Here is a 21,441-nt window from a genome sequence, read left to right as displayed (position 1 = left end):
AATCAATGAGATTATTTGCATATGTAAGGACTATTTATCTCAGTTGAGATCTGTATGTTTAGGCCACACATTTCTATTTAGATCTTCTATGCAGCAGAATACACACACTTGGATGAAGAATGGGAGAACACTGGCACCTTGGAGTTAATTTTCATTTGTACCAGTACAGATTTCTCCAGCCCTCTGGAGCATTTGATAGACTGGGCATGTTTCAAAATTGGAAATGTTGGCAAAAATACAAATTTTCTGATGTGAAGAACTGCTACTCATGGATAATAAACAAAAAATCAATTCTTATTTGCATATTCAATCAGATTTCAGTTTGCATATTAAAGCATAAGATGGTAGAATTTTCACACGGTAGATGGATCCCACTCACTTATTCATGCATATATGCATCCACTAATCCTTACACATGCCAAAATCAGTGAAAAATACTCTCTGCTAGGCATTCATAGCACAAAAACACTGTCCCTGCTGCAGTTCTCAGCCTTCTCTTTTCATATAGTGTATGACAGCATTCTTCCACAGCTTTCTTCCAAGACTCTGCAATAGCCACTGTTCTCTATTAGCCTTCTTTTCACTAGGCAAAGCGATAGTTTCAATTTTTGAAACATAATTTAAAAGGGATGTTGTCAACTGTATGTGTAAAGAACAAAAAAAACTGGACCAGATTTTCAAAGGAGCTTCAGCATGGACTTGACAATTTCATTTGTAACTGTCACTGCAAAACTGGATGTATCTCTCACTGTTAATATTGAAGTGCTCTTGACTACAGCTAAAATTTGTAGATTTAGACTATGCATAGCTATTTTTCACATGCATCTGTTAGGAAACAGAATTAAAAATATTTATATAGGCCAGTACTATCCTAACACACAAAATTAATATTGTCCCATACATCATAAGTCTAACGATAAACGATAACCCTGTAAGCTATACTCTAATGTGCTGAATGCTTGCAACATCTGTGGGACTGGAAGGCAATCAGCGCTGTGAGCGATTAGATAACAGGTTTGACGGTCTTGTAGCAAGTCTGACAGTCTGGATACCTAATTTACATATAGAAGAGTGTCATATTCAGATACATTTTGTGCATTAAATTAAAAATTCAACTGAAACCCTGTGCTTGAAACCCTAGCAAGCTGCAAACAAGAAATGTTTTCATGCAGTTAAAGGGAAAATTGATACAAATGATCATCAGAACTAAACCACAATCTGCTGCAGCAGCCTTTGCTAGGTCAAGCACAGGGGACTGAAAAAAGTAGAACTGGGTACCTGAAATAGCCAGGTATAAACAGAAATAGTATATCACTCTCCCAGATGAGTGAAACACAAAAATCAGCCATCATAAGATGAAGGCTCATATAGGATTTCTAAAGCAATGTCAGCTCTGATCAATTGAAACATGGTTAGCAGCAGATTAAGAAGGTATTTATTTAACAATGGGACAGAATCTAATTGAGTTTGCAGGAGAGGAAAGAGGGCATGAAGGGAAACCAGCGTCAGCTCATTCTTCTTTTTCAGTCTTATTCAGCCCTTTTTGGAGGGGGTAAAAACATAATCCTATGATCCCCAAGGACGCATTTTGCTCTCTGTGAGCACCAAGGTCATATTTGTATCCATGTGAGGGGTATCTACACCTACAAAGGGCCAAGCTGCTGGTGACCCTGGCTCAGTCCCCTTGCGCCACCCTGGACAGCTGTACTGTTCTGCCTCTGAAGAATGCCTCCCCACATCCTCACAGCATGCTGCAGCAGAGCTCTGCTCCCAGCTACAGGAGTTAAAACTATTCTGTTTTTCTAGCTGTAAAGAATTTTAGCTATCCATATAAATAACAAGAAAATAAGGGTTTGACCCAGTTACACATATTATGTCTCCTCGCATTCATTTGCTAATGCTAAATGTACTGGAAAACAGCTTTCGTCAAAAACAGGCAAAGGAGAGAGAAAGAGAATTTGAGTTCAGGTTCCTACCTGCTTGGTTAGTTGTCACAGTGACTGACACAGCTTGGTCCTGGCTGGGATTTTGCTTGGATACTCCATTCACTGCCCAGACTTCAAAGGTGTAGTTAGTGTGTGCCAGGAGGTCAGTAATGGAGACTTTGGTGGTTTTCAAGCCATTCTGCTGGGGGCTGAAGTGCACACCACTGCCACAGGACCGGCAGAGGCTGAGGTCACCAGCACCACACCTCTTGCATACCACATTGTAGGAGACATCTTCCCGACCACCTTTGTTCTGCGGGGGGCTCCACTCCAAGTTCACTGATGTCTCATTGACATTGGAAATCAGGTTCTGGGGAGCAGATGGAGGGCCTAGAAAGAAAAAGTCCATGTTTTTAGTATGTGCAAAAAGCTTACATATAGTCTTCAGGCTTAGATGATACTGAGCATGTGCAACTCCAAGTTAAGTCAAGGATAGCAGAAACCACAGAGAATTTTATTTCTCCATGTTCTCGATAAAGGTGAAAAATTAACTGGTAAACCAAACTGATCTCTTCATCTGATCAATTAGCAGTATTTTCCAGATCTAAATGAACCTGAAAGCCCAGTATTTTTCCACTTTCACTATTTAGACTTGTTATGAAAAATGCAACGTTTACATATTTTACATTCAGTTTTCCATGACCTCCCAAGAAAAACATCAAATGCACAAAACTCCTACTTCACTGGAGATTTTCAAGGTCCCCCATTACCTACAGACAGACTCTCATTGTAATTGCTGATCTCCCAATATATTTTTCTTAAGAACAGAAGTGCAGTATTTTCCAGACAAGTTGATGTCAGATGGCATTCAGTGAAGACTGAGGCCATCAACTAGGAAATGACACTTTGGGATGCAGGAAAGAGAGCTGAGTAGAAAGCTGGACACAGAACTAGGGGTTTGAACGGCAGAGTATAAAGGTTACAATAGTGCTGGAGAATGTGAAAGAATTGGAGAGGAAAATATGGTGAGCAGCTGAAAGAAGAGCTGATAAAAGAAAACTGGGCAAGAACAAGAGACCATACAGAAAGCTTGGAAACAGGGCTGAATCGGGGACACAACGTCAGCTCTTGCACCACAGGGACAGGAGACACTAAGACTCATAAATATACTGCCAAACAGTTCCCAGCTGGTTCCAGCACGGGGACTGTAGGATTTGGGAGCAGAACTGCTCACAAGCTGTGGAGGACTCCCTGGGCAAGAGAGGTGCAGAGCTGAGCTCAGGGAAGGGGCGGCAGAGGCAAAGCAGAGCCCGCAGGAGGCAGCTCCTCCAGGCACCTTCAGTGACCCGCTGGGACTGTAATGGTTGGTTCTGCCCGACTGGGCAAAGTGCTTCCAGCAGCGCCCTGCCTCGCTCTGTAACAGAAATCTTATTTATATGCTGAGATCCCCATGGGCCCGAAACCAATAAGAAAACTGAAAATGCAGAAGAGCTAATCTTGTGACTCTTAATCTGATTTCAATACAGCCAAGGTGAGACACTTCTTGTACCCTTAAATTTAACAAGAATGATTCTGAGTAACTCTATGAAACAGAAGGGTATTTTGCACATCACGAAAAAGCTTCATTGAAGGCAGCCTATTATGGAGTAGAACATGAGGGGACTCTGACTACACACACAGTACTTTGGGACAGGACATAAGGTAAATACTATATCAAATAGAAATGAAACAAAGAGTGGGAACAAAGCTTGCAAAACATAATGATCCAGACCATAACACAGTAAAAACAGCAAGTCTTAGTAATCACTCAATGTTTTAAACACAAATAGCATTACCAGGGAAATACTGGGAATAATTTTGCAGAAAGTCGCAAATTCAATTTTTATTCAAGAAATAGGAGAGTTTGTGAAAGCTTCTTAAATTTTATCAAAATACATTTGATAGTTTGAATGCAAAAATGTTCAGCCAGGTTTCCTGACAGAAAAGGAAGGGACAAAGAAAGTTCTGGCAAGTTTCATACCAGGTTTTCTATTGCTGTTATTTGTCAAATGTTATGGAACTGGTAGAAAAAAAAAAAAAAGATCCACCAACACCAACAGTTTAATTAAGTGTACAAACAAATCAATCATAATGCCACATGCCAAAGGTACAAAAACAGCCATCAGGGCAAAATGTGAACCAAATACATTATGCTGAAACAAAAGTGCCTCAAGTGTAGTAGTGAAGAGGTTAAGCTGCTAAGAGATGGCTATGGTGAAGATCAATTCTGCTTGCCTTGATTCATCAGGTGCATCTAAAAGGAAGCCTGAGACCTGAGCACTCTGTGGAGGATAAGGTTTTGAGGGCTGTAGCCTGTCCTTGGGTCTTTGCTTGAAGCTGCCAGGATGTAACACATTTTCAGCAGGAGACAGAACTTTTCTTTCAAGAGAGGCAGGTTAGAAAAAGAGATTTAAATTACGTAGAGGTCAAATGTATCTAGTTATCTTCAGTATCTAAATGAAAGGCCTCTGCTGCAACAGTAGCTGAGCAAAGATCGTTTCTCTGTGCTCACTTCAGAAATACAAAATTAATATACTCATCTTGAAAAGAGGGAAATCCTCCTTTCCTGCCAAACCTTTGAAGCACTCTGAGTTAATCAGGGCTGACAGGTAGAATTACTGCAAGAAGAGAGAGCCGGTGCCAGCCCCTGCGATGGGGAACCCTCCTGCTCACTGCACCACCAGGCTGCCATTCATGACATTTATTTATACACTGGCAGCATTTAGGACTCCCAACGACAAAACCCTTTTATTCAAAGATCAGTTACCAAACACAGTAAGAGACATTTCCTGCTCCAAAAATGCTTAGAAACTAGCAGGGAAATAAAAGGTAAAGAAACTGGTTTTTATCTCTGTTAATCACATGGAAACTGAGGTAAAGAGATGTGGAGAGATGACAAGGTCACACAAGATGTGCCTTGCACATTTGGGAATCAGTCACAACGCTCCCAAGTCTCAGCACAGTGCCTTTGCCCCATCACCATCCCTCCTTCCCCCAAAAGCTAGATTTGCCAGCTCCCCCGGGCAGCAGAAAGCGGTCTCTGCTTAGCCTGTAAATACATAAGCCTCCTTTCCAAAAGAGGAGCCACTCCAGCAAGTGCAATGAGGTGGAAGACATTGCTGCAATCATGAACTCAAGTGGCAGTGCAGGAACTGCTGAGCAGAAGCTGCTCTAAACTCATCTACCCTAAAACTCCTAAAATCTGTCTCACACCAGGGCTCTCCATCAGGGCAGGCAGGTGCACAAGGTGGCATTAGTCCCTCAGCACTATCAAGGAGGCAGCAGAACAAGCACAAAGACCTCCTCAGAGGTCTGTCCTCCCAGAGGCCATTCAGATCCTGGAAGCAGTACGCCCTGCAAAGAAACTGCTTCTATGGGAAACAGCAAGAGCTTAATGGCGAGAAAAAGCAAAAGGTGCTTTCTTACAGATCATTCACTTGCTGCAATCACACAAGCGAGAGCATCGACTCAGAGCGCAGCCAGGAGGGCTGAGATAAGGTGGTGCCTGTGCAAGCACTTCCCCTCCCTGAGCAATGCCAGGCACTGCCGGGGCTGCCCTCGTTTCAGGGGGATATTTGTGAGGCAAAGCACTCCACATGAGGAAGGTTCATATTGCCACAGTTTCAGCATGAAGGATGTGCCTTTTAGGTTAGACACAGCAGCCAGCTTGGGGTTAAACTCAGACTTGCTGTCATGTCCATTATGGTATTTTCCAAGGCTCTAGGTCCAGTTTCACATGGGAAAATGTGCCAGAATGAATCAAGCTCCTCAGAAGCAAAAAGTCAGTAATTAGTATGTGGGACAGGGCATTGCAGTGTCTAAACAGAGATGCAATGAAGCGGAAAACCATGGAAGCAGATGCTTGCAGGTCACAGAGATGAGCACACCACCTCCAGCATGAAAAGGAAGATGCGGGGGAGTCTCCAAATGGTGGGCTGACATTATATGAGGGAAAGCAATTTCTTTTCTTTCTGGAGCACAGTCATCAATAGAGCTGTTGGCACTAGAAGTGGGGAATAGTTTCAGATTGATGGGCCTGGTTTCAGATGTTGAAACACAGGGCGTATCTGCTTCTTCCTTCAATGCTGATCAGGATTTGCTGTGTTTCTGACAACAGAGCCACTGCTGCTAGAAGAGACGAAAACCCTTTCAGGGCCATGGCAAGCTGGAACTGCCAGAGCAATTCCAGGACAAACCTAGCTAGCAGGATCCTGCAGAAAGAGCATCCTGCCAGCCAGACCACTGCCCTCACACAAACCCTCTGTCCTCTGTCAGCAAGATCTAGCTACAGGGCGGCTGAAAGGGAACACAGGGAGCTGTGCCTCTGAAAATTGTACCAACGTCCTTGATTTTGATCTGAGTCCCATGATTTACAGCATTTTTCTTAAAACTCCTGCTGATGGAAACATGCTATTGCACGAACCATTTGGCACTCTGGAAGCACGGAGCTAATACTGCCACACTGCCCAGAAAAGCTTAAAATTGTGACAGTTCCTATAGGAAAAAAAAATCTAGATGTTTTTATTTTTAAAAACTAATTTTAAAGTTCATTTTGTGATGTTAGGAAGCCAGATGCTCTCACTTCCCCTGCCCAAGACAACAGAACCTGAGGGATGGAACTGCAGAGCTGCTTGTACTTCTCCCATTGGGGACTGCAAAGAGGACACAGTTTGATCATGGGGCCTGAAAGCCAGATCACCCAACCCAGAGCATTTACATCACCATCAGCGGACACTGGGGTCTCCTCTGTGGGAACATAGGGAACGGAAGTTTTTCATTTTATTCCTTCCTGGGGCTCCATTAATCTTGCTTCACAATAAACCTATCGAAATCAACTGAGCCATGAAACAAATGGAAAGGCCCTGGGTGGAGCAGTTCAGCTTGTGTGTCAGGACTGAGGAAAACACTCAAGAGTCTGTTTAGCAACAAATAATCTTTGTCAAGATAATCTCGCTATCTTCCTCAACCCTCCTATTAGATTTACTGAAACATATTGGGCAATGCAGATTGTTTGTCTTTCGCTTGCTGCAATAAGCTATAGCTATTACATCTATCTGTCTCTTTCATACACAGATACAGATCTGTCTGTCCTAAGGACAATGTTGTATCATTTGTCACAGAATCACAGAATCCCAAGGGTTGGAAGGGACCTCAAAAGATCATCTAGTCCAACCCCCTGCAAGAGCAGGGTAACCTAGAGTACATCACACAGGAACTTGTCCAGACGGGGCTTGAATATGTCAAAGGAATAATCAGGAAAACTAGAGTTTTTAAGGTGTTAACAGAATGAGCCTTACTTGTGCTAAAAGAACAAACGTATTTTAGCACTCTTACTACAACCTTAGGCTGCATTTTAACTTTTCCTACCCAAATTTTTCTCCCTCCCTTCCTACAAAGCACTCAAGTCCCACTCCAGTCTGCACGCCACTGCAACACTGATAAAGGCCTGATGAAAACCATGACGAGGGGATGTATCAACATCTGACTGGCTCCCTTCAGACCACACAACATCTCTGTGCGTACATGACCTGTGTGTCAGCTCTCTGTGGATTACAGGTCTTTGTGGGTATAGTTAAGGAGCCTCTGTGATTCACACCAGGGATCAAGTCTGGTCCAAGCACTGAATCGACTCATACAACTTCCGCAGTGAAGACCCAGTAATGAACTCCCTACCAGGGACTGACCTGTACCTCTGGGGTACAGGTGACAGGAGGCTACAGCTGTGAAGTGAAGCAGGGTGCAGACTAACATTCGGCATAATGACATTTCAGTAAACTGTTTATTTGCAAGGAGAAGAAATTGCTACCCTGCATACTGAGTGACCACCAGAGGCTGTCAGCTCAACCATCAAATAGGTTGTTTGCCTGTTGTTCAAATGCCTGTGTTCCTGCTGAGGAAGTTATCCCAAAGACTCTTTCTTTCTGACACTAAGGGATAACAGAACAATTGTAGGAGGTTCAACCTAGTGGAATTGGCAAAATCATTCCACCTGGGAAAAAGAAAGTCTACCCTGAACACAATGAATGATTTCAAACTCAAATAGCACAAAGGTGATTAGAAGAAGAGGCCAGGTTGGATAGGGCTTTGGGCAACCTGGTCATGTGGAAGGTGTCCCTGCCCATGTCAGGGGAGTTGGACTACATGTGCTTTAAGGCCCATTCCAACCCAAACCATTCTATAATCCAATGATTAGCTGCAGCTGAGTGTATATTTCTGCTCTCCTCAGGGATCAATTGCAACCATCTCTTCATGCATGCCAAAGGGAACCTCGGCATGTCCAAGAACCTCAGCATGCCCAAGGATGGGGTCTAACCAGGGTGCACCAGGACTGCAAGTTCAGCACCACCATGAAGCCACAAGTCAAATGGAGAGAGCCTCTCCCTCAACAAACTCCATATACCACAAACCCATGTCAAAGAATATGCTGTGGCTGGCTCTGGAGCTGGAGGGATTCCAGCGAGACAGGCAGACAGGCATGATTTGTCTGGCATGCAGATAGACTCCAACCATGTCAGCCCACCTTTTCTCCCTACAGCTGTAAACCAACCAATCTACACAACTGAAAAATACCTCTGGAAATTAACCCTGGGATCTGAAGGTAGAACTGTAAGTGCACTGTGCTTAAATGGTTATGACAAAGATTTTAATATCCCTGGTTTTACATCTTCCATTTTTATTACTGATCTGCCCAGCAAGGTACTTCTCTAAAAGTCTCTGTGGGTGGATGCAGCGAATTCAATTACAGTTTTCTACAACTGGACCAGACAGACTTGTTTGACACAAAGAATACTTTCTTCACTAAACCAGTTAATTTAGTTCAGCAACAGTGTATGGTTAGGAGGCGTGGATTTAAGGGCAGTGAAAGAATAAGACAAAGAAAAGGTACCCAGCAAAACAGCTCCCAGGTGACTTTGTTGTCCCATAAAATGAGAAGAAATAAGGAGGACCTTGATGCTTGGCTCTCTGCTGCCCCAAGTTGACTGGATGCCAGAATCCCACTTTTAGACAACTAGCAGCTCCAAGTTTTGGGCATACAGCTTTTGTTCACCAAAGCTATAGGCAAATAAAAAACCCTCATTTTTTTTTTCTCAGAGGTCCCATGGACAAAGCACTGAAGATAAAGTTGTGGGCTTTGATTTGGCCAATTTTATGAGACCTGAGTCACCAATGTATGTTATTTCTTAGGTGGAGAAATAAAAATATAACGAAAACTAAAAAGCCCCTCAGCAGGAGGCTGTGACACTTAATGTCTCTGAAATTAATTTAACACTTATGAGAAACCCACTCCGATGGTACCCAAAATCAAGCTCTCCAGCCACAAACAGTGTCCTGCCTATATTTCTCTGCCCCAGCCTGTCCCCTGGCAGAGGGTTTCTCACCAGGAGCTTGTTTTTTTTTTTGTGCCAGCTTAGTCCTCAGCCACTAACAGCAGCAGTGGATTATTTTGGCAGCAGTATTACCCAGGAGTAAACTGATATTATCAGTATTTGGACTGTAACCATATCTATTTACTACTAACCTATGGTACAGTTAATATTTATTACCTTGGAAGATCTACCTGTGGGAGGGAATCTATTAAAAATGCAAGCTGAAACCCACACTCTCCACAGAAGTGCTAATGGAGATATTTAAAGTGTATAGTCTAAAGAAGGCAAGCCTTTGCTATGAGAATCCTGTCAGTCACCAAATCAGTGCATTTAGAATGTACCCTCCTTTAAAAGAAAGATGCTTTCAGTAGTTATGCATGAGACCAAGTAACAAACAGGACAAAGCTTTTGAGACCTAGAAGGAGAAAGCTATTTTAAAAAAATAATTTACTCAGTGTGTGTGTGCACATTTCTCTATCAGGTAACAGATGTCTCTGCACTCAGGGCAATGGATAATTATTTTCAAGGGGGTTGTCACCCTGCATTTGGTCTGCATTCACTGACAGATCGGAAGGAAGTTTCATTGGCAATTCCCACCAGACATCAGAAAACCTCAAGCATGTAGAAAAGACTTTAATCTTTTTTAACCTTTCCCACATTCTCCTTGAGGAAAATATCACCTTTCTTTATTGAGGCAGAAAAAATAGACCTTAGATTGGTAAGTATTAAAAATTATTTTGACAAACAGTAAAAATAATATGATAACCTGCTGAAGTTTGAAGCTTTCCAACTTCACCCTCAAACTGAGAAAACCCTGTAAACATATTGTTAAATGCAGTGGCACACCAGCTACGGGTGTTTGTTAATCAAAGTCAATCAGGCAGACCAGCAGGCTTCAATGGGCTTTGGACCAGGACTGACAAAAGGATTGTCTTTATGAGCTTGCTCTAGAAACACTGACCCTCTTCATCTCCGGTGATTTCAAAGGGAACTCAGGGTATTCAGAAATCTTGAGCTAATTTGCTACATAATAAACAAGATTCATAGAACAGGGATGACTGCTATGACTCACCGTTGTTTAAAAGGAGCCTTGTATGAACTGGCCTGTTTTAAATCGGCAGCTTGGCCTTGGCTGTACTACAGAGGAGCAGTCAAGTCTTTGATAAGTTATAGGAGCAGCAGGCATCTGGGGGTAAGCATCCAACCATCTAATAGCAAGAAAACCTAACTAGAAACGCACTATCAGAAGCGGTGAAAAGTTTAGCACATCTGCTATACAAGATCTGAAAGCCAGCTTTTGTGTACAAAGCAGCAAGAATAAAGAGAACAAATAGAGAGGTGTAAAAAAGAAAAGATCCATACAATGAACAACTCCAAAGACCTTTGGAACATATCTACAGAGAGCAATGAAATGTCACTGGAAGTACATCAAGTACCTTTGAAGGGGCTAGCTTGGGCACTAAGAAGCAGTATGGCTCTGCTAAGGCTTTTAGTCATGCTGCCAGCCTCACTGATACAACCATACTGCTACTCTCTCAACAAGGCCTCATAATGCTGTTATTGCTCAGACAGCCTTTAACAATTCTAATCAATACTCTTTAACTTGATCACGATCCTAAAATTCATCTCCCTGGAGGCAGGGCCAAGTGTGAAATAGAGAGGTTGCTATTTTCAGAGGAGATGCAAAAAAAGTAATTATTAAATAATCAATGTCTTTAAACTCACTAAAATGTCTGGCAAAATGGTGCCAGGCACAGCCTGCAAGAAAAAGCACTTTGGCCTCCTCTTTCCATCTCATAAAGCTTCATTAAACTTATATAACTGTGGAGCTGTCAATAATGTTTCAGCATGTGAGATGTGAAGCCCTTCAGATGAGCCTTTGTTGTTGGTCTTTAACCATCTGAAAGACAAGTTATAACAGAGAGTAAACACCTGGGCTGTGTAAGTTTAGGCTTAGAAATAAAGCCCACATTTTCCTGTGACAGTTGTATATGTTGCTGCCACTAATTGCTTCTTTCAGCAGTTATGGACAGGTCTCCTATATCTGTGGGCTCATTTACACGAGTACTGACAGTTCAGACAGCCCTCGCCTCTTGTCTGCCTGGCCATTCCTGACCATTTATCATTATAGATTATGTGTTTTTACAACTGGTGAGACCAAAGTCAACAGTCCACAAGATGCGGCAGCCACTTGAAGTATCAGTCATCTGCTTGATTTCTAACTCTCCTTTCTGTGCACTGTTAGCTTTATGACTGGGTTTTAATAAGGCAGCTGACTTGGTAAACAACTCTTAATTTATTTATTCGGGCAAGATTCTTTTGACTTCAGTGGGAGTTCTGCCAATCTAGGGATCTTGGACAAGCGCCAATGATAAAATGCCCATTTTACTGGCATGTACAATTGCCTATTTACTTGCCAAAAGAACCCTGGTTACCAGCTTCACAATAGGCTTTGCTCCTTTTACCTGAAGAACAATCCAATCAGCAATTCCTCTTCTCTCCAGGCTACGCGAATTAAGCAAAGAGGTCCAGTTACCACTGGCAGAGGTTTGTGAAACTGATGCTTGCAGGTGCCACCCCTGTGGGCTCTGGGGTTCTCTTCCAAAACTACCATATGAGAACATTTTGCATTGCCACATATGCTAAAGCACATTGTCACATCTACTCTAATACGCTGTGCTGCAGACAATACCACCTGTGTTCATTCTTTTAAGATAAAAAAAGGATTCCATTATGGATACCTGAAAGTTACCCAACAGTCTGACAGAAAAGAAATCCAGCCAGAAAAGTAAGTTGTTCTGTCATTGGCCCAGCTGCTGAATGTGTTCCTCTGTTAGCCCTCTAATTTACTTCAACAACTCTACAGAACTGGGTCCTGACTAACGCAATCAATGCCCCCACTTAATTGAGTAAATGTCTCTGTTAATTTAAGGTTCTGGCCAGAAAATCAGAAGACAGCTAATAAACAGTTGCTGTATTTAAAGGAGTGATGATTTCAAGTCTACTGATTATAAACCCACATTGTCAAATTACTCCCGTCTCTTCTCTTCAAGCCATAACCACTCCCCTTCTTATTCAACATTTTCTCAATTCCTTCAGCCCATCACCACAGACAAGGGGAGACAGCCTTCTCCTTTGAGATTCCCATCACTCACAGTCCCTTTCTCTCAGTCTGGCACCAATGCATGATCTATTTTTCCTGCCTGTATGGAAAAGAAAAATCATTCTCTCCATACTGCCTACCCACTTGTTCCCTCTGCTCTTGCAACTGCCGTACTGCACCTTAAAAGGCATTGTGACATACTGTATACATAACAAGCAACCTTATATGATGTTTTATGAACAAGATACAGACATATAAAGAGGTGGAATAATTATTACACAAATTTAACTTCTGAATATCTATGTTGGCATATACTTTATATTATAGAGAATGGGGTCCAACAACAGAGGTTAGACTGAACTGCAGAGTTCAGACTAAAGTAGTGCCAGGACAAATGTGCAAATCCTGGAAAGGAACCACGACAACACCAGTGCAAACCTACCTACAACATACTAGCCAACATGACCGCGTGTCGTGCCCCGCTTTCTTATTCTTCTTAAAGCTAGAATAGTGATAATCAGCATCTGTCTGGAAATTTTGAAAAGGCACAAGTTCAGCTGAAGGAAAAAGAGCCCATTTGTTTATTTAGCAGTCTAAGCAATCATAATAAACATATGCTCAAATAATCACCTCCCGTGTAATTACTCATTTGCAAGCACAGTTGTTAGGTAGGTAAATTCACTCTTTTTTGAAAATGCGGGTCAAATATTTATCGCTGAGATATATTAAATGTAACAGAAGATTGTGCTAAGGGTGTATATTAGATCACAACATTTACAAAATTGAAGTGTTTAGACCTTTCAGACCTTTTTTTAAAGCCTTGACCTTAGAAACAAATAAGGACAGTGTTATTTTAATGTGCATTTAAATCTTAACAACACAGTCACACAGCTCTAGTGGAATCCACATTGAGTTTCCACTGTAGATTGCTCATCATTTCATTATGGTTCATTATGCTGATAACTGTCAGAAAGCATTAGAAGCAGGAGCCTTGAGTAATAGCACTGAAATGGTAATTTAAAAACAATATACTTTCTGGAGGAAATACAGCAGTGCACTAGATTCAATTAGAAGAGGAGAATGTAAAGACAAGTAAGTGATGTTTACTGTTTGAAGTCAGACTCTTCAGTTTCTTGATAACCTAAACTGGAGGAAGCCTTTTTAAAGCAGGCACTTTTCTCTTGTATATCACTAAATTTGCTTTCATTATCTCTAAGATTCTCCAGTATAAACTGTCTTAAATGCAAACATTTCAGGAATATTTTAAGCCACACCAAAATATCAATCAATCAGTCACTGTCTGGGTGGCACAACAGACTAAATTATTCAGGGTCATTTACTGAAACAGATTTCAAGCTGGATAATCTATGATGGTAATCTCTCTTTTGTAAAAGGCTCCCAATTAAAAATCATTAATAATTTGAATCGAACAGACAATATAAGCAATACAAAACTGTCCTGTTCTCAGTCATAATGTGATCATTGTTAAGAAACAGTTAGAGAATTTGACTCATTAATGGTGGGGACACAGGACCAAAATCCATTAATTTGGGTGGGAACTGCACCTGCCTGCACTAAGCTGCAATTCACAGGCTATCTCCTTACAGAGAAGGAAACTCAGGGATGAGGGCCATAATTGAGACTGATTGTTTTTCAGCCTCATGGATTTTGTATTGGTAAGGCAATTTATTCTCCATTAGATTGCTAACCTCATGAAAGACCCATCCTCTCAGCAAGTATGGAAATATAATAAAGGTCTAAACAGTTGCCTTAGTGTTAATAACTGTGATGCTTCCAAAAGTGAAAGGAAGCTGTGTTGCCCACAACTTTTGTGCAAATGTGTTACGGGTCAATTACACCATCCCCATGCCCACTCTGATAGCTGATAAGCCTCTGCTTCAGAGCTGAAAATCTAAATTCCTGAGTTAGGTCAAAGCAGCAGATCCAGGGACACTCTGCTCCTCTGTGGTGACTGACATGTTGATGATTATCCCCATGAGACAAGCTCAACAGAAGAAATGCATTAGTAAACATGTATGTTAGGGTGTCTACACCTGGCCTTCCAACATACCTCACTCCAGAGTCTCCTGTGCTCGCATCCTGCCACATTCTGCTCTTGTACAAGCTTTAAGCCAGACATAACTACTCACTCTAGCAGACCTAAATTAGAGCAGAATACTAAAACCACAGCTTGAGTTATTTGTTTAGATTAGATGTCTGGTTTACCTGAAGGTTAAGCACAGTTTGCACAACTCAGCAAGGAATGGAGATGTCAGAGAGTGGCATTATGGAATGAGAAGATTCTAGAGCACCTCTCCAAACCAGTGCATCAGGAAATAGGTGTTGCTTTTATTATTTATCATGGCAATTGCAAGAAAGGAAAAGGAAGGAGAATTCTTTAATTCTCTTTCATCCACTAGCACAATCAGGCTAATGGAAAGTCATAACAGTCTTCCTCCCCCAACCCAGAAGAAGAGATAAGTGACGAGAACAGCCAGTTCTAAAGGAACTATAGAGGAAATCAATAGCCAAGGGTCAAAGCTTTACAAAAACACATCCTAAAAAGGCTGAAGTTCTTAATCTTAAAAAATGTTCAGAAATAATTAAGAAAGGATCAATCTACAGTCCATTCCAGGTGTCCTCTCCAAATTACTAAATGTTACATTTATTCACCTGGTCTAATAGTTCTCCAAGTGAACAGAAACCTGATTTTACAAGCCAGTGGAGCAGAGTCTATCTTTTTGCTAGAAGAATGGATCTCAGATACTGTGTTTTATTTCTTCATTAGTGCGCCGTCACACTGAGCGATTACTAAATGCAGGCCTGAATGAGAATACCAGGGTTAAAGAGAGCGTAATGAACAAAGAAGGTGCCTTATTATTATGGCTGTCAGCACAAGGGAATTGGGTTTGTCACCTGGTTTAACCAACTGGTAAGAACTGATCAGAGTCTTAATCCGTCTGAAAGAACCTTTGATGTTTACACTCCCTTCTGTCTCCACATCTTGTCAGGAAAGGCAGACAAATGGGGAGCTTCTTCCGGAGGGGCTTCCTTCAGCAGAGCCCTCTAAATGCTTCCTGTCACTTGCCTCAAGTGCGTGGGCAGAAGGCTACTCAGTGTGGGGAGCGCGGTGAGCAAATGGCTCCTCCAAATCCCCTTGTAACCCAACCCTTGAGCAACACAGAGGTGCACCACATGTGCAGGGCTGCATCCTGAGCCTGTGCAGGTACCACCATCGCAGCAATGTACAAACACTGCTAGGGAAGACCTCAAAGAGGAGCTATTAGCAAGAACAGCAGTAGTGGGGGAGCAAAGCTGCCCCACAGGCCAGCTCAGAAATAGCCTCTGTGTCTTCCTTCATCTTGGATCACAGAAAAAGAAGCCCTTAAGCTGCATGAAAGCGCAAAGCTAAGAAATGGGACCTCCAGAGACAGGCCTGCTTGCCAGGACCAGGTGTCTGTGGGATTGTGGTGTTTGCTTGCTGCTTCATGCCAAGTTCTCCTGGACTGTTGTAGAGATGAAGACTGAGATGAGCACCCTGGCCCTTGCCTTCTCTTCTTCCCTCTTCATATTTTCAGGGTAAAAGACTAAGATCAGGGACTTCAACTTTGACTGACCTCTGACGACACGAATGGGGAAGGGTGTCAGAAGCAGCCCAAGACTTGACAAATAAGGGCCAAGCTTGCAGAGGTACGTTTTGCAATACAAGCAAACATACATATCACTTGCTAACAATTTCCTCATCTGGCAGTGTTTTGCTGTCTCCTCATACTTCACTAACTTCACATGCCTAGTTAAATTCAACCAGTTGATTACTAACTTGATTTAAATTTGGTCAAGATATCTCTCACTAGGACTAGAGCTTTATGAGAAAATTTTGCTGGTATAACATTATTTAGGGTGTAGCTTCCAAACAATAGTTTTATTGTTGTAAGAAGATCTCTTTCCTATCAGAACAGTCAAGTTTTAGATCTTCGTGTGTAAATTATACTATAAAAAGCATCTACATAACCCACTTCAGCAAGGTTTCAGCATACAGTTAGACCTCCATCCCCAGTCAATTTTTGGCAAGGGTTATATGAACCTCTCTTCTTTCCTACTAAGCAAAAGCAGCTGCTCCTGGTTATGCCCAGGCCTGCTTAAACACCACCCAGAAAAACTCACAGCTGAAAAGAAGGAGATCACTGAAGAAGAGCTGGAGTCAAGGGGGTGTGGGGAAGAGTGCTGGCTTAGTTATGGACATACTTTGTTTCTGCCTTGTAAGGGAGAAATTAAGATTTAAATAAATGTGAGTCATCTCTCCAAAACAAATTTGGAATATATTAAAATGTTACAAAAGAAATATCTCAGCCTTGTCTCGCTCACAGACACACACATACTCTACATAAATATACAGCTGAACTCCAAAAATCTGGAAGCATTTCCAATAGCTTTCAGGAAAAGTCCCAAATACATATCCCCTGGTAAAATACAGCCCTTTTGCTTACTGTTTCAAACTGCCCTTCTCCTATAGAAATGAAAACTGAAGAACTAGATGATCACGATCTAACACCAGGGCATGCCTGGAATCCCAGGTCTTTGGCTGAGTGAGCCATTAGCCAACACATAAGACAAGGAGTTGTTCCAGCAATCCCATGACTGTGCTCGTTGCTCAGTGCATTACACTATTTGTTCTCCCTGCTGGAAGTATTTTGGTAAAGCTAAAGCATATTCCATTTGCTGTACATGCCATATTTATCTACAAAGGATAAAATAAACCGTACTTTGGTGTTTGTTTCATTAAGATTTATTACCACCACCCCTTCCAGATAAGCATTTTTGTGTTCCTAACTGTAACCAGCCATATTTTGAGTGCATTAGATATATAATGTGATTATAAGTATTACCCATTAACACTAAGTCACACAATTATGAGAAAAACTTCCATAATTTCTACAAATACCAATATTTAAAGAGATGAAAGGTGATGTGATCACTGGACAAGCTCTCACACTGGAACGTCAACCTGTATTTTATTTCCAGCTCTGTTACTAAGGTGTGCAAGCCACTCCTCTTTTGCAGCTTTGTCTCCTCCCAGTCTCCTGATTTATTTAGACTGTAAGAAGCTCTCAAGGGTCAGTGCAGCATGTCACTGTTGGGAATTCAGGGCAGAGAATGGATGCTTTCTTTCCCAGAACTGTGAGCCAAAATGCAGCAATGGGCTGTAAGAGCTACTGAATGCTGCTCTCAGAATCAGGACTCAGGTCTCTGGTCAATATTTCCTATACACATGGTGAAAGAAAGACAGGAGAAGAAATGGATAATAATAAAAGGGGAAAAGACTGTTCAAAGACCAACTTACGAGTGCAGGGCATGGAGGCAGCATCATTTTCAGCTCGGAAAAAGCCCCGGTCGCAGGTGCAGGAGGTAGAGCCTTCCCAGATGGAGTAGCTGTGAGGCGGGCATTTGGCACAAGCAACATCTGTCGAGAGAGCCTTGTAGTATCCGATTTTGCAAGCTAGATGGAGGAACAGGAAAGAAGAGTGTTACTTGCCCAGGCTGCGATACTAAATTGCTAGCTTACTTACTCAAAATCAAGGCAGGAGAGATTTCAAAGAGATCTAATGATGTCCTCTTAGCCCCAGGTGAAGAATTAACAATGATGACACCCTTAATGAATAATCCTATGTCAGGGGATACTGATTTCTAATTCCAGCAAGAGCCATTTTAAAAGCTGGCTTGGAGATGGTAAAAAAAATATACTCTTCTATTGGCACTGCCAGAAAATCAGCTGCCTCTTTGTGCTTACTGTGGAGTTGCATGCTGTTTAACCCACGTCCACCTGCATTCAGGCACACACACAGAGCACGACAAAAAGGGCACAATTGGTTTATTCTATGATCACTTAAGGAATGGCAGCTGACAGTCAAACACTGCCAATTTTTAAGAGGTACTGGGACAGGAACCCACTGAAATTGGCAATGAGGCCCCAACATAACATGCCCGGAAATGGCACGTCTCCCTCCTGGCAAGGCAGAAGTCATTTGGCTCTTTCTCCCCAAGGGAGGAAATCAGCAGTGCTCTCCCCTCCTTGAAAGCACAGCATAGCAGTTAAGTGCACCACTGCCACCAGATCCCACATGCGACTGGCAAACTTTCAGTGACATCATCTTTATAAATGCAATGCCTACACAAATGGCTACTTTTACATCGTTTCGAAAAAAACCACTAGCATCATTAATAACACATTTTCATAGTGGCTAACAGGTATGTCATCCTAGAAATTTCTCCTTGGCTAGTGATAAAAGCCCACCATCACCACTGGCTTTCAGCATTATGGAGAATAGAGAAAATACACAGGCATGTAAACATGTAAAAAGGAAAGGTCGTTCCCAGGATTTACTGCATGATTCACTCATATCTTGTCCCATATCACCCACACTACCTCTGGGGTTCCCCTGCCATGCACAGGCTCCAGTACATGGGGTGCAGACCTCTGCACAGCCAAAGCTCACTCCTGTTTTACCCTTGCCTTAGTCCTCCTTGTTCTTTTCCTCCTTTTCTTATTAAGCCCTCCAATGGGAAATGGAGGGGGATTTCAGTAATGCATTTATAAAACAGCAAGTTACTCCACTCTTATTAACTAAAGCCATTATGGAATTTCCTTAACGAGTCCTAACTTTACAACGTGCCGTGCGCCATCTGTAAAGAGCACCAGGAGATCAGGTCACTTTTGCTGTGTCTGTTGCTGGACCAGAGGATGATATAAAAACACACCACTCAAGTGACTGAGATTTATGTTTCCAGAATTTACATGTGTCACATTATTAGATAAGGTTCAACCTGGAAGGTGCTTTTTGGCCATGCTTCAAATGTCCTTGGGGTTTCAATTAAAACCAGAAACCACAGCTTTGGTAGGAAGTATCACAGAGGTCAAACCCAGCCTCCCCACATCAGAGACAATTAGTCCCTGAACACAAATACAAACCCACTGGGTATGGCCAGACATTCGCAGTACACAAAGGCTACTCATGTAAACCACCTTATTCTGTTTGTGATGTGAATTGCCCAGAAATAATTATTTTTTTAAAAAAAAAGGAAAATTACCTTTCATTTTTTTATATAATTTGCAGTACCTGGTGAGTGAGCTGTAATATCACTACATGTCTTCTTGTGCCCTGTTTAACACAGCAGCAGTCAAGTTGCAGATACTGATCTGAGACATTATTCCTGGTTTTCACTGTCACAGCTCAGATCAGAAATATACCCAGGCCTGTATATGAAGAGGGCAGTCATATCTTTCTGCCATATATAAATACAAGGCATGGAAAAACAATACAAGAGAAGACACCAGGCTGACTGCTGTTACCCACCAAATTATTTCTATTCTTCATGGCTTTTAAAATAAAACATGGAAACTAACATTACTGTTAACGTAAACATCATAGTTCACAGAAATTACTAAATGAAAGGTTGTCTTTAGCCTGTTTAGCATTAAATTACTTAGCTGATAAATATTGGGAGATCTTGCTCAGGCTGTAACATGATCTTGGAAAGGTAGGAAAATGTCAGAGGTAAAGATTTTTGCAGCCATTCCTCCTCATTGTCTTTTCAGACGTGATGGTTTAAAGGGAATAGATGGATTCAATGGATACTGCAAGGTCAACAGTCTGTAATTCAAGGATTTTTTTCTTCCCCATGCAGTGTATTTTGTTTTCTACTATATTAAGCAAAGATCATTAATATTTCAAGATGTGAAAAAAGCTCTCCAAATGCAGTGGCTGCTCCTAAAGCAAACACAGCCATTTTCCTTCAAAACCCACCTACTCCTGAACACTTGGTTTTCTTCATTTTAGCATGATCAGAGATTCACCACATTTCAGCACATGGCATAAAAAGACATTAGAGAATTTGCTGCATAAAACCAGTAGTGCTTTGCCCTTAAGAGCTTCATGATACCATCACTTAAAAACTCGAATCTAATCCTGTAAAAGCTGTTCTTAGCATGAAGTGCTGCTGACACACCTACTACAACCAGTGCCTGCTAAGGCTACGGATGGGCTTTTTTTGAAAGCTAATGATTTAGTAGGCAAACAAGAAGCCTGTACAGAACCTGTTCCCTGAAAGTCTTTATTGCTTGCTCATGACAAATCTTCATGCGGCTGCCTTTCTAGGAAGGATTTGCCGTGTGAGATCCGGCATGAATGGAGTTCTTACACAGTTTTCGAAAGATACCATTGTACAAAGATTAGTTCACATGTGCAATGCAAACTTTGAATTCAGTTCCTTAGCTTTGCCTTAATTAGTTCTTTCTGTCAGGTTTGGGGCTTTTTTCTAAAGAGAGAATAATCTTTTCTCGCATTCAGATCACCCACAAGCAGAACAATCATCTGCACTAGATCCAAGGAGAATTCTCAAACAAATAATTTCAGCATGAAATAGCTCAGCTTTTCCTCAGGACAAGTCACATTGATTTTAAATGGACATCAGTTTGAAATAATTATGCTGAGTCCTAACGTTAAAATCTATTGGATTTCAATCTCTCTCCAAACGAGACAGGATTTGGCAAACATTGATGGTCATTAATATGTGCCTTTTATAATTTATTTCTTAATTTACCAGAGTGATACATGTTAAAGCTGCAAAAAATTCCTCTGAAGATTTATGGAACGTCAGTCAAATCTGGATGTCAGTTTTTCTGAAGCTATATTTCAAACTCCTATTTTCCATTAAAACCTGATTTTCAGACTCGTGACTTTCTCAAAAAAAAAACAAACCCAAAAACAAAAACAAAAACCAAACAAATAAAAAACCCAAACAAAAAAAAAAACAACCCTGAATTCTTTTCAGTCATAGCTACGAAAAAATAGATGTATTCAATTGTTTTTAACTATTTTTAAATAAGCCATGTTTTTTTCTGATTGAGGTTGGGTGTTTAAAAACACAACTCTTGCAAATTTAATGTTGTTAGAAAAAATCCCCGTGTCTTTGCTCTTAAATTGTTTCTTTGTCCTTGCTGAAATGGCAA

The 21,441-nt window shown here is 41.5% G+C and overlaps 1 protein-coding gene across 1 annotated transcript in view; it reads right to left on the bottom strand.

Moving 5' to 3' along the window:
* EPHA4 (EPH receptor A4) overlaps positions 1 to 21,441 on the bottom strand; it is a 109,469-nt gene that overhangs the window by 49,716 nt on the left and 38,312 nt on the right. The window contains exons 4-5 of the mRNA XM_034064380.1: positions 17,776 to 17,931; positions 1,977 to 2,315 (exon numbers count right to left, since the gene is read on the bottom strand). Coding sequence (XP_033920271.1) covers positions 1,977 to 2,315; positions 17,776 to 17,931 — 495 coding nt within the window. The remainder of the gene's footprint in view (positions 1 to 1,976; positions 2,316 to 17,775; positions 17,932 to 21,441) is intronic.

This window comes from Melopsittacus undulatus, chromosome 6 (assembly GCF_012275295.1).
Source record: "Melopsittacus undulatus isolate bMelUnd1 chromosome 6, bMelUnd1.mat.Z, whole genome shotgun sequence".
Classification (NCBI taxonomy): domain Eukaryota; kingdom Metazoa; phylum Chordata; class Aves; order Psittaciformes; family Psittaculidae; genus Melopsittacus; species Melopsittacus undulatus.
The sequence above is the reverse complement of the archived record's forward strand: the minus strand, read 5'-3'. Positions and strand labels throughout refer to the sequence as shown.